Source organism: Hemiscyllium ocellatum, chromosome X, assembly GCF_020745735.1.
Source record: "Hemiscyllium ocellatum isolate sHemOce1 chromosome X, sHemOce1.pat.X.cur, whole genome shotgun sequence".
Lineage (NCBI taxonomy): Eukaryota > Metazoa > Chordata > Chondrichthyes > Orectolobiformes > Hemiscylliidae > Hemiscyllium > Hemiscyllium ocellatum.
The window spans coordinates 17,395,991-17,414,462 of NC_083453.1; the positions used below are offsets into that span (position 1 = coordinate 17,395,991).

At 39.3% G+C, this 18,472-nt stretch overlaps 1 protein-coding gene across 2 annotated transcripts in view; it reads right to left on the bottom strand.

Moving 5' to 3' along the window:
• The window catches only part of eif4ba (eukaryotic translation initiation factor 4Ba), a 41,757-nt gene extending 24,562 nt beyond the window's left edge, over positions 1–17,195 (bottom strand). For both annotated transcript variants that reach the window (XM_060820885.1, XM_060820884.1), the window contains exons 1-6: positions 17,168–17,195; positions 5,589–5,726; positions 3,110–3,315; positions 2,821–2,937; positions 1,017–1,071; positions 469–603 (exon numbers count right to left, since the gene is read on the bottom strand). In XM_060820885.1, coding sequence (XP_060676868.1) covers positions 469–603; positions 1,017–1,071; positions 2,821–2,937; positions 3,110–3,315; positions 5,589–5,726; positions 17,168–17,180 — 664 coding nt within the window. In that variant the 5' untranslated portion in view covers positions 17,181–17,195. The remainder of the gene's footprint in view (positions 1–468; positions 604–1,016; positions 1,072–2,820; positions 2,938–3,109; positions 3,316–5,588; positions 5,727–17,167) is intronic.
• Positions 17,196–18,472: the final 1,277 nt, after the last annotated feature.

Sequence of the window (18,472 nt, forward strand, 5' to 3'; positions counted from 1 at the left end):
TTCCCCCATTGCCTTCTCACCTTCTTTGCAAACAGTATTTGCTGGTGCTGACAAAATAAAAAAGCACAAGTCAAGGTGAGTGATGTTAGAGGCTGCAAATGTATGAAAAGCTCCCAAGCCACAGTCAGGTAATGCTCCGTCACCTACACCCAGGTCCAAATTAGAATGTTCCTTTTGCACAAGTTTAATTTACCACACTAGCCTTCGGTATACCTTTGGTGTGAAGCTGCATTGTGCATACAGTCTGATGCTTACCTGCAATTTCACTCATGACTCCACACAACAGGAGAGAGGGCAGGGTGGTGATGTCGAGATAGAGCAAGCTTGAGAGAGAAAGCGAGCGAAAGAGGAAAAAAGGAAAGACGAGAGAGATCTATCTCGTCTGATGCCCAACACTACAGGAGAAAGGACAGCATGCTAAACTATCGCCTTAACCTGTAAAGCCATAAAATAATCTTATGAACTCACTGTCCCCAAATGAATCTTCCATCCTTCTTAATGGATAATCATCGTTGCTGTTACTTGTTGGCCTAGCTCTCCAATCAGACTCCATCTCCGCATCACGAATTCTGTCTCGATCTCCTCCCCTGCCTGATTCTCTTTCTGAGTTCAAGCGGAAATAGAAACCACGGTGTTAAAATCAAACATCAAAAATTTCTCAGAACTGTATTTGTATTTACAATCTACATTGAGTGGTCCAGTGAGCCATGAAGTACACACATTTCTAGATCAGTCCTTCGTTAACTGACCAAGATCAAAGGGAAAGTACAATATTACATAGCTAAGTTAGTTATCGACAAGAGTATTTGATAGAAGAATGTTCAAAACTTGCAGTTTGGTTATATCCAAATAACTATTTCAAAAGACTATTTAACTTGAAATTTACACACTGATTTGCTTTGAAGAAATATTGGTGAAAATAGAAGTTATAATCTCAATACTAGCTCCAACAATTTCTCTCATTGAATAGGAAACATTTCAGAGGGTCAGTTAACCTATTAAATCAGAAACTATACCTTTTTCCTGGGCTTGATCAGCGATATCCACCCTTATTCTTCGATTTTGCAACATCTAAGAACAAAAACATCATAGATAGAAAAAAGTTTCAACATTGGTGCTAAAAACACTTCGGACTACTGTAAAGCATATTAACTGAAAATTTCCCACAAACATGCATACTGCCAATAATTTTACAAAACCCAAGAGTTATTTTGTTGAACCACAATCAACCATGTCTTAAGTTTGAGTCATACAAAGTCTAAACATGAGGTAACAAGACTCTAAAAAAGTTAACCAAATGCTAAAACGCAACGAGGTGCTGTCTCTTTTTTTCCCCATCTTACACAAGAGAGAACCTTCTTCAACCCCATGGTATCTAGAGAAGGTAATGAGTTTCACTTAGACATTTGCACTCAATGTACCAAATCTTTAAGACCCAGCAGATCGTGAGAATTAGTTTGACTTAATTCTGGTTAGAGCAACACAAGGAACTAGGAGCAAACAGTAGTGAAGCTGGATGGGTAGGGAAGGGAATGGAAAGAAAAGAAAAGATAACAAAATAACAGGAGGAACCGGTTTATGAAAACCCTGCAGTTCTGCACTTGCTCCCAGGCCTTGAAGCACATTAAAAGAGGAAGTATAGAGGACTGTAATCAAGAGCAACACAATACTATCAAGCAGCAATTAGGCATAAAACTACTCAAGATAGAACAGGAGACTGGGAATTTTGGGGAATGGTGCATTCTTTCAACATGCTAGATCAAGGAACACAAAGAGAAAAGCTTGTGAAAATGGATGAAAACTTGCAGAATCCGGTTCATGTGAGAATGAGCATGAGGATTTATGCTGAAGACATTGATAAACGTCATCTCAGGATTACACTGATTTTTTACAAATTGATTTATTGGATGTAAGCATTGCTGACTGGAACAGCATTTATTGCCCATCTTTAATTGTCCAGGGGCAATTAAAAGTCAACCTCTGGGTCTAGAGTCACATGGAGGAGTAAGTGAGGACTGCAGATACTGGAGATCACAGTTGAGAGTGGGGTGCTGGAAAAGCGCAGCAGCTCAGGCAGTATCCGAGGAACAGGGGAATCAAAGTTTCAGGCAAGAGCCCTTCATCAGAAGGACTACAGTCACATATAGGTCAGACCAGGTAAGATAGCAGATTTATTTCCTAAATAAAAAAGGGTATTAATGAACCAGATGGCATGGTACATATGCAGCTTTGTCTCATTGTCTGCTGATTCTTCACTTTCAGCCATTTTTCTTGGCAACTTTTAAACAGTGGTAGTTTGACACTCCCTTCCACTTTCAGGTGAGGAAGCAAGTCCCAGGGCCACTTCAACCTGAAAGGGGATTTAAACCGATGCTATTTGGGATATTCTGAACCACATCCAACTAGCTGTCCAACTAACTGAGCTAACTTGCTCCCACATCATTGGTTACATACACCAGTCAGTCAAAAAGAAAATGACTGAAACTGGCAGGAGAAACAAAGCTGAAGGTTTACAAATGACACCAAGATATAAAAACAGAAGAACTTTTATTGGCATGATCTATAAATCTATGACAAGTTGGAAAAAAGACATTTGATCCTGAACTTGGGCACAATGAGAGCACTCATTGTTTCTGAATAGCCTCAACTCAAAAAACAGAGAAACAGGAAACATGGAAGGTAATTTCTGGAAAATTACAGTCAGAACTTATTGATATCATTGTCCAGGTTTAGTAAAACTATTGACCTTTAAAATACTACGAAGTGATACTTTAGCCTAGAGAATTACATATATAAATAGGCTGAATACATTTACTTTACCTCTTCATTGAGACTCAAAGCATTCATGAGTGATTCCACATCGTCAAACTCAGCATAACCAAATCCTTTCAATCTGTCCTGATTGGTGGACTCTCTCGGCAAACGCACTGCACTGATCTTTGGGAAGCCAAAAATAAAAAGCAAAAAGTGATACATCTCACGCATGACAAGTTACAGTTTACCCTGGACAGAATTTCTTTCAACAAATACCAAGTTTGTTTCTTCCTCCCTTTTCCCTCGCTGCAATGGATTTGACAGGGTAAACAGAATGCTATGCTCATTTACTTACATTCATTCCATGGAAGAACTTTCTGATGGAGTCCTCAGACACATCATAAGGCAAATTGCCCAGAAAAGCTGTGTAGGGTGGCTGCTTTGGAATACGGTTCATGTCAACATCTGGTGCTCGAGCAGCACGAGGTGCTGTTGGTAGCAATGCCCGGTTAATAGCAGGCTTATAAATATCCTCTTCAATTCCAGGCCAGGCAGTGGAAACTATCAAAATAAAATACAATGAACACATTGATTAAACACATAGAAGGTTATTTTAAAAAATAAAAATGATGCCCTTTGAAGTGGCGTGAACACTGTAGATCTTATTTCTTTGATGTAAAGTGCATGCATGTGGTTATTAAACAAGAAAGGACCATAATGTGCCATTAAAATTCACCGTGGTGAATAGCCGGTAGGCTCGTTAAAGACATGATGGATTTTTAACTACATTGAATTTTTAACTTGCAACCTTTACGGCCAGCAGCAGCAGCAGAGGAGTTTAAAGCCTAATCACAAAAGGTTAGCTTTCAAAAGCAAAGCCACAGCTCAGAGCAGACAGGCTGATCGTGGTAACCTTCACAAGGTGCCAATTTTTAAACACCTGATTTTATTTTTGTGAAAAGTGGGTGTTAAATGACTGTATATTTCACACTGCATGCCTAGTATCATAAGCTCTTGTTAAAGATTAACTAACGGTTAATATTGACAAAGGAGTGCTCACTTCTTGTTTCAATATAGCCTTAAAGTACCATGAAGGATAAAAATTTGACTTTACATGAATGATGAGTGATCCAGGCAATTTGCCAGTCATTCAGCTAAACTCTGTTCAGAGTAAAAGCACCTAATTCTTTGACCTGGTATGTTAAGCCCTTGGACGCAGTTCAATTTTGGATTTTAAACATGTGCCCTCTTTAGGGTTACTTTTTCTTTACTGGTTGTTTTTCCCTTCTCCACCCTCCTTGCTTAAAGCCTGGTACATCTCTGAATCTTTTTAGCTTTGACAGAAGTTTATTGATCTGAAAATGTTATCTATTTCTCTCTCCACAGGTGCTCTCAGACCAGATGAATATGTATTTTCTGTTAATTTCAAAAAAGTTCCATGTTGTGCCAACTAGCAGAGAAGCCAGGCTAGTTTGATGCCACGTTTCACAGTATAAGTGAACTTATATTAAAGTGTCAACAAAGCGACCAGGTAGCATCCATACTACCGGGTGCAACAATAACAACAACAGTGGTGAGATTTTGCATTTTATATTGCATACTGTTCATTTATGTATTTTGTTTCAACAAACCAGCTGTTGATTCAGAATCTAAATATTGGCCAATAGAGCAATCAGCATAACTTTCAAGAATGGGGGAAGTCATGTGGCACAGAACTTTGCAGTTTCCCATGTAAAAAAATCACAGGTCTCACATTAGTAACACTGCAGAAAAAAATAGTTGGATAAAAGATGAAGATCTGCTTACCAGAGTAGTTGGGAGATACTAAAGCAGATAAATCATTTACTATTAAATATCACACTTTCACTACATTATACAAACAAGTTGCCAAAAAAAAAATGGGAACAGTATCCAAACATCAGCAATTTCAGCAGAGGAGAGGAAAAAAAAACCAAGCAGCATCCTAGGCCCAACCATCTTCAGTTCCTTCAAGGACCTTCCTTCCATAAGGTCAAAAGTAAGGATATTCACTGATGATTGCAGCACTCAGTTCTACTTACAACCTCTCAGATACTGATGCAGTTTATATACTTGTATGCAGTAGTACCTGAACACCACAGGTTGGACTCATAAGAGTGGTAAATGTGCCAGGAAATGACCATCTCCAACAAGACAGAATCTAACCATCTTCCTTTGATTTCAAAGACATTACTACTGCTGAACATCCCACCATCAATATCCTGGGAATTTATCACTTACTAGAAACCAAAAACAGGATCAGCCTGCAAACAGACTACATTAGCAAGCCTGATGCTAGGAACTGTGCAGAGTAACTCCCCTCCTACTGCCCCAAAGCCTGTCTACTCTTTACATGGCAGGAGTGTGATGGAATAGTCCTCACGTGCTCAGATTAGCGCAGCCCCAACACTTAAACTTATCACATTCCAGGTGAAAGCGAACTTTTTGATTCACACCTAATCCAACACTCAACACCACTGGCATAACATGCATCATTTACAAGATGCACAGGGTCTTCTCAACAGCACTTCCTAAACCTGTGACTTAACATGTAGAAGGACAGCAGAGACTTCATTATTTCCAAGTCTCACACCACCCTGACTTGGAACTATCTTGCTCAATTGTGGATCAAAACTCCACACCAACAATATTGTGCACGTACCTACACAGTTATAAAATGAGCAATAAATGCTCATCTTGCTAGTGATGCTCATATCCCATGAAAGAATAAAACAGTTGTTACATGCATTTTTACACAACTGCTGAATCCCACATATTATAAAAGAGGTAGAAATTAAATTTGGTGATCCTCTTACCTTCACTGTCCAAGTCATCGGTCTCATCTGCCCAGCTGACAGGTTTTGAGGGAATGAAGAATTGGGTCGACCCTCCACCATCCTCTGCCAGAAAGTCAGTCAGGGTAAGAGTCTTTCCCTTTTTCTGCTTCTTCTTCCCTGTACATTAGGAGTTACAATTGTTAATGTTTTAAAGAACTCATTTGCAACATTAATACACTATAAAGACTGCTTATTTGTCAAAACAGAGACTAATTTGATATTCTGATGGAACCTTCTCTCCCCATGTTGCACTGTTCCACTCCCCATACTGCAGATTAGCTGTGTGCAAAGGACTATTCTTTAGTTCTAGGGCAAGGACAAAAATATAAACTCAATCCCAAAGGGCTGCTGCCTAGATTATTTACTAAACAGATACTTGCTTGAAAATTGTTTTCCTCTGGCAATTAGGTTACCTTCTCAACCAGACAAGTATTGAGAGGACTGCGGTACCTCAAATTGAAATGAGAGAAAGAAAAAGGCACAAATAGGGTTACCGACACAAACAGAACAGTATATTTAAAAAGCCTCTTGACAAACCGTACTTAATTATGAAGCATGGTTAAGAGAGACAAAGACAGACCTGTAGGGTTACAGAATTGCAAGAAGGTTTAGAGTCAAGTATGAAAATGTCTATCACACTTTACCTAAAGATGAAAGCCCTGCAGGGATAGTAAACTAGTCATTTTTTAAACCTACAGGAATTTCCACAGCATATTCCAGAGATCAAGTAATTTTTGAATGACCACAGTTTGTTACAGCAACTAGATCTTGTCATGTGAGAGAGAGAGAGAGAGAGAGAGAGAGAGAGAGAGAGAGAGAGAGAGAGAGAGAGAGAGAAAATTATGATGCATATTGTCACTCTCCATACAAAACAGCATTTTCTATAACTTAGTGTGAATTACATGAGACCCATGTAAAAACAATGTGTGCTTTACTCAGTGTTTTCAATGGCGTGCACTGCATACTCCTGATCCTAATTTTATACTTCCCAAAAATATATTTCATATCATTACTACCTCTTGTCAGGAGCTGATAAAAATTAGGAAAATCTTGCAAGTAACAATTTTGTCAAGGAAGAGAAGTTCACAGCCATAGAAAAATCCAGAAAAATGCACAAGTAAACAGAGATAAGAATTATTATGCCCACTTTCCGCTCATTGGACTGAAGAAATCAAGAATCACTCTTCCACCCACTACATCTTTGTTAGAAAAAACTATTATTTGTTTCTGCATTAACCACAGGTTTAAAACAGGCTTCTAAAGTTTAAAGGCAAAAGATCCCAGTCAGAGAGATGAAGTGTAACCTGGGGATGGTACAAAAAGTGAACCCACAGCTAGTTTCCCTCCTTGTTCATTTTCTACAAACAGATGCATGTTGTACAAAGTACATTATTTTTCCCTCCTTCAGTTCCAAACTTACCAGTAGACTAGTAGTAACTTGCTCAAGTGACATGTTGTAGTGACAAACGTGGCAGCACCAGGTTGACTCTGGGGCAGTTTTGGCTTCTTGACTAGAGGCTGTCACACGGAACACTCTTCCAAAACTACATTCCATAGCAGGAAGAGAGAAATTTCAAGGCAATGTTTCTGAAAACGCCTTTTTAAAAGTAATTTAATTATTCCCCCAAGGTAAGCAAATTTCAGTCTATGCCTCCTGTGCAGTCTGTACACAAAGGCCAACGTGCACCATAATTTAGAATGGATCAAATAAGGAGATAGAATTCAGCAATCCAGACTTTTGTTTGAAAATGGAGGGTAGGAGCAGAAGAACAAGCAACTATGCCCAAATTAGTTCTACCACAAAATCAGCCCAAGGTGCGTATCTAATGTTTATAGCTAGGGTGGATAGACAACACATCAAAAACTATTCCGACTAAAGACATTTTTGTCCTAAAATGCAATTCTGATAAAAATTAAATATTTTTAAAGAATAACTTGAGTTGAAAAATGACAAACCAATGCTGCAACTTTTTTAATTGAACTGATAGTGCAATTCATTTCTCTCCTCCCATGCTGTAGAATATTGCTTGCACTGATTAGATGCAAATTATTAAAAGAACTTCACAGTCAAAAGCTTTACGTTTGAGGCTCCAGGTGTATTTCTTTCTTAAGCTTTGATTTAAAAAAAAATTTCTCTGGTCAGTAACAGTAAAATACCAGTGCATATTTGCTTTACAGTGGTCACAAGCAACACCACTGAATTGCTGTTTAAGCAGCATATTTTCCAAAAAAGCCAAAAAAAATGTTGCTACATGAGTGCAACTGCCAATCTTTTGAAACGTGTTTCATCAGAAGCTCAAGGTATTTCCTTCACAATATAGGCTTTGCATAAAGTATTGTCAAAATCTGAAGAACACTGCCCCAAAATATTAATTTTCTAAAAGCAACTGGACATACTTGAAGAAAATGAATATGCAGTGCGCTGGGAAAAATCTGGCAGGTGGAGCTAAATCAGACAGCTTGTTCAAAGAGCTGGATAAGACCTGAGCTAAAAGGCTGCCTTCAGTACTGCAAGATTCTAGAATTCTACTGCAGCCTGATAATCCAAAATTAGCAGGGCTGATTTAAGGCCTATTTGATTCAGTGTCCAGTTATACTTCTGTTGAATACCCTGGGATGTTGTGCCTTTCAGACAAGACAATCTAAATACGTTAAAGGCTCACAAAGGTTATAGTACAGCAATATGGCTGTCAGTGCATTTTAAATTAAAGCACTCAAAAGATACATGTCCAAACTGCTCAGCTGAAGCAAATGAGACAGTGTGCGCTTGTGGAATCTCAAGAACACAAAGCAGATTTGGAAGCCTGTGAGAAAGATATCAAGACACAGTTCTTCCACAAAATCTCTTTATTGCATTAGTCATTTATTTTCCTTTATCTTGTGCAACATAGTTTCAAGTTCCAATCATCAATAACTTGGGATTTTATTTAAAAGATCAAAGTTTTTCCATAATGGTTAAACTAAGAAACAGCACTGGATCATGATCTTTTGCTGTTGAATGAGGCATCATGAAGTGTGAAAGCAATCAGTACAGTGAGGATCTGACAGGACAGTCCTGGGCCTACTGAATTATTAACACCAAGCAGCTAAAGGTGCAGTTGTTCTGCCCAAAATGTTCTTTAACTTTAGAAAACATGCTTGGCAGCAAGTATAAATTGACTGACTGGGGTGTTTGAAGTTTGGGAAAAACCAGAAAGATCACACAGTTGTGCTCGACTGGGGAGAGAAAACTCATTCAGTTTTCCATCAGCAAGGAAATAGAGAGAGCTTGGATGAAATCTTAGTGTTCATTAACTGTCATGCGTTATGTTCGATGCCTATTCTGAAGCACAGCTTTCCTGAGTTGGGAGGACCATGATTCCACCTTCATTTAAGTTATTTACTTGGTGAATTAAACTCGTTCTATTTTAAAGCTGCATTGTATGCAGCACTCACTGAAACTGCAGCCTTTGGTCGATGAATATCATTTTGTGTTATTTGAAATGCTCAGTACAAAATTAATACGATCTTACTTGCCTGTGATGTCTGAGAGTATACACAATATTTTTACAATTACTTTAATAGCACAGATGTTCATATTCACACATATTGATCTATATAACACATGAACTTTAATTAGGTTCTGAATGTTACGATGCTTTATTGCAGAATTTGTTTTTGCTGGGGTCACATTGGAAAATAGCTTGGGAACCACTAAGCTCCACTGTGATACATTATATATTAGAGCTATCTTTTATTAATGCATCACCTGTCAATTGATATTACTGCAGTGTAGAGAAGATGATGTTACAGATATTCAGCATTACAACTTTATTGACTGCTTTCTGATTTTGGAGGTGCTCCTGCAGAAGTGGCTACCCTGACAGTTCCCCAATTTTACACTACTCTCGTACTCTTCTGTTGCTTGAAACTATTGAAATCCAATGTTAACAAGCACAATCTCAAGATTTCTACTGAGCACTCATGACTTAAAATGGTCTGCTACAATCAGAAATGCATGATTTCAGGCTGCTGAAAAATGTTATTGGTTGGAAAATCAAAATTCACAAAGTTGAGACTTGATTTGCATTAACATTTTTCCAAATATAAAAGATACACAATTCTATGTGTAACATGATCCTAATTGTGAAAGCAGATCAGGAAAAACACACACATCTATTGGAAATCAGAAATAAAACTCATTTTCAATTTTGAATCTTGCAGCACAAGGCCATTGATCCCTCTGCCGAAATATCCTTATGAACAAAAAATATGCTAGGAATAAATTTAACAAACTGTAGTTTAGTTTGCTAAACATACACAAGGCTGTCTAAAACAAACAGTCTATAACAATTAATAGCCATTGATACATAGAGGTCAAATGTTTCAATTTGTTGTAGGAATGCAGAATTTCAGTGTAGCATCAGTGCACCAGAATCAGAATCATCTGGATTCAATAGTCTCTACACAATAACTCACCCTAATTTTCATCAATTCCCTCTAAGATGCAAGTTTTTTAAAAAAATGCAATTCTACGGATTTTTGTTGCATCAAATATAATCATAAAATATATACAAACATATTATACCAATTCATTTCATGAATAAATTACAAAACCGCATCTACTTCAGCCATAGAGGACATTTTCTGATGTGTTTTATAGACCATATTATATGACTTTCAAAGAAAGCATTTAAAAAAAAGACAATGCAACACACAATAGAGATAGCATCTTTCCCCAACACACTCTCAAATTAACTGATTAAATAATGATCAGTTCTGCATCGTTGATTTTTAAAAAAAAGGTTGCTCAGAAATGCTTAAAATAAACACAGTAAGGGCCCAGGTATTTTGCATGCTTTTGACACTTACCATATGAAGATTTTATTTTTTGGTGGAATTGAAGATATTCACAACTAATTTAAGTATGCGAAAAACATTTTTAAGAATAAAGCTCAGAAAATATACAACAGGTTAACTTTTAGCAATGACGTGCATTAATACATTACCTTTAATGTACAAAAAGCTGCTCAGACTTCACAGATACATAACCAGACACAAATAATGTCTGGTCATAGGAGATGACAAAAGTCTAGATCAGTTTCAAGGAATTGTCTTCAAAGGAGGAGCGACAGATGGATGTTATTTTAAAGAATGGGGCTTACTGATACCTGAAGACATGACCACAAAACTGAGTAATACAGAGGTGCGTGGGAGAGCTGGTTGTTGGGTGCAGGCAACCATATAAATAGGGAAGGGACAGGCCACATGGGACTTTAAACAAAGAAAAAAAATAAATTTAAAGCCGTTGGTGGGGTAACAGCATATTTAGATCAAAGACAATGGTGATGACTGAGCAAGACTTTAACAGCAGAATTCGGGGTGAGCTAAAGTTTACAGTAGATGAGTGTTAATAGCCAGCCAGGTGAGAACTGGAACAATGGAGTATGGATGTGAAAATGCTTGGATGAGGTTTTCAGCAAATGAAATGATGCAGGGGCAAAGATTAACAACAACATGGAACGAGAGTTGACAGTCTTTGTGGTGAGGGGGATATAGGATTGAAAACTTTGTTACCATTTTTGACCTTAAACTACGTTATTCAGACAGACAATAACCAGAGAGGAAGATGATATTGATGTTTGAGACGACAATGGAAATGTAGGTATGCCAGTGCTTAGACAATCAAGTATGGCTCGCCCAATAGAATGGACAACCATATTGGAAAATTCACAATGATCATGGTCACAGAGACATCAAGTGATTTCGGTTACAGAATTTACCGTGCTTTAGCAGAATGGAATATCTAACACAGAGATATTACACTACAAATCCACTATTATGTTAGCCCATTGTGCACTAAATATAAAAGGTTGAGCAAAAGCAATGAGAAAAGAATGAGTATGCTCTCTGGTGCACTGCTGTGGAAATTCCTATTGCTGAACTAAAAGTTGACTTAAATCCAGTCAAATTTCAGAAACATGAATCCATGGAGCAAAACTGATAATGGACTCTATAAAACAAGGCTTACTATCATTTTGTATGTGGAGGACAATGGAAAGATTTTGCTGGAGGTCTCATTTAAGCATAATCCTGTCATTACATAAAAGTGTAATCTATTGAACTGTCACAATAATATAAACTGTTACCAAGAGATAAAACACTGATGTTTGTTGTATACCTACCACTAATTACAAGCATTCTTGGAAAAATACATTGCATAGAACTCCCTGAACCGATGTCACTGAGTTCCTATTCCATTCATCTGATAAATGGGCAGTATTCACTCATATCAATGTGGCAGAGCCTTTGAGAGATAACAGTGGAGAACTACGTATGTCTACAACTAGATTAGATCCAACAGTTTTAACTTATAAAGCCAAACCAACAGGAGGTAACTGATAGGCTATTAATACAGTATTTTGGATTCCCAGAAGTAGGACTTGCTTCCTCATTTAATTTTTTAGGTGAGCATTTACATGATGGCAGATTAAATACCGATTTAAGAGTCTCAAATGTTATGAAGTACAATATTCAAAATGGGCTTCTACATGCTAGAATTCCAAAGAGATGACAGTTTAGAAGGTCAGAATTTGGGAACATAACTGTTCTGAACAGAGATCAATAGAATGAATTCTGCGTACACCACTGGAACTTAGTCTGTAGCATTGAGAAATCAATATCACTCACCCATATACATCTAGGCATGAAGTGCAAGTGAAATGTCAGTGTGGTGTCCTATGATTACATCATTAGTTTAGAATTCTAACAAGAATTATGGCACAAAAACATGCCAATCGTCCTAACCAGTCATCATCCACATTTCTGTTCCACACAAACAATTCCATAAATCACATTTATCCATTGTTAGCATACTAACTCTTAAACTCCTTTTCCTTCACTACCTATTCAATTAATCTCAAAATGTTGACAGTTATGGTGTTACCACAATTCTTGGAAGCAAACAACAGTCTCTCAACTTTCTGTCTTCATTCTGACTCTTTAATTAACCTTGCATTTCCAACCCTCATTTTTGACTCAAGGACTGAAAATTTACTGCTGCGTTCTCTCATAATTGTAAACACTTAATTATATTACCTATTAACTGTAGTTGTGCAGACATTTTCATGAGTGGTGTGTTGGAAAATGACCACGGGAATACATGTGAATACTAAAAATTTGAGACTTCCGTATGTTTGACCAGCAATACTTACAAAATGCCCATTGTAAATACACCTGATAATTTTAATTTTGAACTTAGGTGGTGTTATAAGCCATAAGTAGTGTTTAAGAATAAACCATGGCTGCTTCTTTAGATGCACTTACCAACCTGCCAGTATGTTTGTAAGACAGGATATCATCCCAAGCTGCTTCACAGGAGAAAATCAGACAAAATTTAAACACCAAGCAGAAGGAGGAGATATTAGGTTAGGCCTAAAAGGTGGATAGACTTTCGCAAGTTTCTTAAATGAAGAAAAGGGTACAGGCAAAGAACTTTAAGGGGGGAACCTCTCAGCTTAGGTTGGTGAAGGCATGTACATCAACAGTAGTATAAGGATATAAGGATGCACAAGAGATGAGTTAGTGGAAGGCAAAGTTCTTCAAGGGAAATATATTAAGAAGCAGCCACAGCAATAGATGTGGGTTAGGAGTAGAACAATGAATTGGGTTGGGGTGGGGTGGTTGAAATGTGATTCAACTGTGAAGGAGTGAATATTTTGGCAGAGGCTGAAGGTAATGCCTTTGGACTACTAAAGTGGAGAAAACTAATAATATAGAACAAGCAATCGAAGACAATGGAGAAGTTGAGACAGATACAGAATCCCAACAGCGTGGAAACAGGCCCTTCAGCCCAACAAGTCCACACTGACCCTCTGAAGAATAGTCCACCCAGACCCTATCCCCTCCTGCTCTTTGTTTACCCCAGACTAATACACTTAACCTATGTATCCCTGAACACGATGGGCAATTTAGCATGGCCAATCCACCTAACCTGCACACCTTTGGATGGTGAGAGGCAACCGGAGCACCTGGAGAATAACCACGCAGATACAGGGAGGACGCACAAACTCCACACAGACAGTCGCCCAAGGCAGAAATCGAACCCGGGTCCTTGGTGCTGAGAGGCAACAGTGCTAACCACTGAGCCACCCCAGTCTCACAAACTTGATTGAGGGTTTTTGAAGTAACAAAGAGGATTGATGAGAGCAGAGCAGTGGATATGATCTATATGGACTTCAATGTGACAAAGTTCCTCATGACAGGCTGGTTAGCAAGGTTATATATACACGGTGAACTGGCTCAAAGGTAGAAGACCTATGGTGGTGGTGGAGGCCTGCCTTTCAGACTGGAGGCTTGTGACCAGTGGTGTGCAACAAAGATCAGTGCAGGGTACACTGCTTTTTGTCATTTATATAAACGACTTGGATATGAACATAGGAGCTATAGTTAGTAAGTTTGCAGATGACATTAAAATTGGAGGTGTAGTGGACAGTGAATAAGGTTACCCTTACAGCACCATGGGATTTTGATCAGATGGACCAATGGACTGAAGTGGCAGAAGTATAATTTAGATAAATGTGACGGGCTGCATTTTGAAAAGGCAAATTAGGGCAGGACTTATACACTTAATGGTAAGGTCCTGGGGAGTGTTGCTAAATAATGAGAACTTTGGAGTGCAGCTCATAGTTCCTTGAAAGCAGAGTTGCAGGCAGATAGGATAGCGAAGGCAGAATTTGGTATACCTGCCTTTATTGGTCAGTGCATGGAGTACAGGAGTTGGGAGGTCATGTTGTGGCTTTACAGGATATTGGTGAGGTCACTTTGGAGTACTGCGTGCAATTGTGGTCTCCCTCCTATAAGAAGGATATTGTGAAACTTGAAAGGATTCAGAAAAGATTTAAGGATGTTGCCAGAGTTAGAGGGTTTGAGCCATAGGGAGAGGTTGAATAGGGCGAGACTATTTTCCCTGGAGTGTTGGAGGCTGGGGGGCGGGGGGGGGGGCGGGGAGATATAAGATCACGAGAGACATAGAGTAAACGGACAAGGTATTTTCCCCGTGGTAAAAGAGCCCAAAACTAGAGGGCATAGGTTTAAGGTGAGGTGGAAAAGATTTAAAAGAGATGCAAGGGGCAACTTTTTTCCATGCAGAGGGTGGTGAGTGTATGGATTGAGCTGCCAGAGCAAATGGTGGAGGCTGGTACAGTTACAACATTTAAAGGCATCGGGGAATAGGTATGTGAATCGGAAGGCTTTAGAGGAATATGGGCCAAATGCTGGCAAACTGGACTAGATTTACACAGAATGTTTGGTCAGATTGGACAAGTTGGACCGAAGGGTCTATTTACATGCTGTATATATCGCTCTCTCTAAGTGTGAAACCTGACATTACACCTTCAATGATGTTGCTGAGGGGCAGCACATAGCTTTTGAAATAGGTGGTGGCCATGGACATAAGCTTAGGTGACTCCAAAGCTAACAGCGAGGTAGCAGGAAACAAAAGCAACACAGAAGCTTCTCTGGCTACAACTGAATGGCGAAGAAGAACAATGGCAACAAGAGTAGTGCATTCAATTCCATTAGTTCACACTGCCAAATAGACAATGGTTAGTTTGAATCAGAACCCAATCTACCCTCCTTGTTTCTGTGATTCTTAACACCTTACCTAACAAAAATATATCAATTGTAGCATTGCTGTTTTCCAATTTAGATTTTTACTACCTTTTTTGTGAAGAATGCTTTCAGACTTCACTCCTGGAGAACCTAGTCCTTGTTTTGGACTCTCCTACAAGAGACAATAGTTTCTTTCTATCTACCTGATAAAGTCACTAATTATAACACATTATTTAGATCATCTTTTAATCTTCTGTACATCTTGGCCTTATAATTTAAATAATTTTAGTCCCAACACCATTCAGGTTTGAATACATACCCATTTTCTCTACTCCCTTGTCTAACTCCTCTCCAAGCCTATCAAATACAGCAGAGATGTTGTGAAAGATGAGGAAGAACAGTCAGCAAAGTCACAGGATGCCTTTGGTTAAAGCCATTTCAATGATCTGACATGAGGCGTGATAATGGTAGATTTGGAGGAAAGAGGAGTAGTGCACAAGCAAAGAAAACCCTTTACAAGAAAAGTTGGGGTGTAAATAGTTTAGGAGCAATAGGGTCCAAAGAGTAAGAGCTGGATCTTTAACCCTCCTCTACCATTTAATTAGATGATAGCAGATTTGTACACCCAACTCCCAGCCTTGAGTGACTGCGTAAAGTTTGCATGTTCTCCCAGTGTCTGTATTGGTTTCCCCCTACAATCCAAAAAGATGTGCGAGTTAGGTAGATTGGCCAAGCCTGTAATTTTCAGGGCTGGGTAGGCTAGGTGGATTAGCCATGGTAAATATGGGGTTACAAGATATGGTGGTCTTTGAATGGTCAGTGCAGTCTCGATGGGCCGAGTGGCCTCCTTCTACACTGTAGGGATTCTATGAATATTTAAAAATAAAAGTGAATTTGAATTTTGAAAGCACCATGTATCCCATCTTTCAAAGTTGCTCTGGGAAAAGAATTCCAGTCGTGGATGAGAAAAAATCTGATTCCCCAAATGGCCTAGCTCTAATTTTAAGAAGACCATATCCCTTCATCCGCGATCCCCAGAAGGAATAGTTTCTCTGTACCTATCTTACTGAATCCTTTTAACACCTTAAATACCTTGAACTACCCCTCAAGGAATTACAAGTCACCTTACTCTCCTGATCTAACCCTTTAAACTTGCTTCAATTCTTTGCCACTTAAATTTAGGAGTGAAAATGGGGGTGGCAGAGCATGCCAGGAGAATGACAACTAAAGTGAGAGAGCACAGGGATTTTTCTACTGGAAATGGGAGAACATAGCTGGAGAGGAGACATATTTGAGCAGATCAGTAGTTGCGGAAGCATCCTTGCGAACAGGAGACCAAATTAGTCTTGATTTGATTGGAGGTAATGGGAACAGACTCCGTACGTAAGATGGTGGCTCCGAACCTGGGCAGGAAAGCTGATCGGGAAGTCAGTCGGAATCGACAGGTTTGCAAACCAAACAGTGCGACTCAAGTTTCGGCCTCCAGAATGTAGAATGTGCAGATACCATTTTCGCGAAATGGGCGATTACAAATGATGCCGCTAGGACTCGCAGAAGTTCCAACACACGCGTACGCAGCGTGACAGTTAGGACCACAGGGTAAAATACCGGTCCAAAGGGGGTGGCAGCATTTTTTGAGAAGCTGAAGTTGATTGCATATGGCCTGACCCGTCCGGTGCGCGCATGCGCACCGCGCCGGGAGCAGCCAAGTTGCAGCAGAGGCCGAAGCCCCGAGTTACCGCTCGCTCATTCGCACACGCACCACAACGTACCGCAACCCATAAGGCAGCCGTTCGCCTTGCTTTTATTTGTCCTCGCCACGCCGCAGGCCTCCCAGCCGCCCAACGCAACATCCGTTCACCCCGCTTTCCAAATCAAACGAATGGCGGGGAGGGAGGGCTGAAGCCACAAGTTGAACGCATTTCGTCCCTTTTTCCCGGCCCCGCGCGACACCCGCAGCTACTCACCTGAAGACGCCATGTTGGAGAATGACCACTGACAGAACCCGGATGTCGGCGTCACGTGATGCCTAAACTTCTTGGCAGTTGGAAGGTAAATCTTGTGGTTCGCGATTGTTTAGTTTAAATAAAGCGCAGGCGGTCATTTTTTTTCATTTTTTTTGAAAACATGCTGCAAAATGACCGTTTAATATAAGAACACTTTAGAATCTGAAAAGAATAGAAGCACACTGAGTTGTTTGTGGATAAACAAAAATCTCATCAGCATTTCCAGGTTTTTAAAATAAACTGGCTTTTCAGCACCAACAGAAAGTTAATTTTTGTTCACATTTCAGTTAGTCAGTTTACATATGAGAAATAGTCTGTCAATCTATAGATCTACGACTTAATACCAAGTTTTCCTTTGCCACAAATCCCAACTACTTAGGTTTCTTCCCATTGGTAATGCCACCCATTAACTGATAGAACCATCTCTTGTGATTCTTCCACTGTTCATTGTGAAACGTAACCAACATTTCTGATAAGTTGAAATTTCCTTCAATTAAAAGCACTGGCAAGACTGAAACCTTGGCCTTTGTGTCTCTTCATCCTTTGAGGAGATGGGCAGGATGTTAAAAGTCTAAGAGTTATAATTAATAAGCTTTTAACTTTAAAATTAAAATTACAGTCAAAGATAGAAGTCAGGGTACACTTCTTCACTCAAAGAAGTGTGGAACTTTCTCCCTAAAAGAATAGTGGATACAACCTCAAATCTTTTTAAGTCTACAATCGATAGATCTTTGCTGTATTCCAAAAGGAAAAACCAGTAAAGCTTGCAAACATCTTGCTGTTTTTATTCCTGGTTTCTTCTATCGGCAGTAATCTGATGTGTATAGGACGCTAACACACCAGGCATTTTCCTTTTTCTTCCTTAATTACCACAGGTCACCCCCAATATATAGAAACATAGATGATAGGTACAGGAGGAGGCCATTCAGCCCTTCGAGCTTGTTCTGCCATTCATCACGATTGTGGCTGATCGTCCAACTCAATAGTCTAATCCTGCTTTCTCCCCATAATATTTGATTCCATTCACCCCAAGTGCTGTATCTAGCTGCCTCTTGAATATATTCAATGTTTTGGCATCAACTACTTCCTGTGATAAGGAATTGCACAGGCTCTTTGGGTGAAGAAATGTCTCCTCGTCTCTGTTCTAAATGGTCTACCCTGAATCTTCAAACTGTGACCTCTGGTTCTGTACACACCCGTTATTTGGAACATCTATCCTGTCTAGTCCTGTTTGAATTTTGTAAGTCTCTGAGATCCCCCTTCATT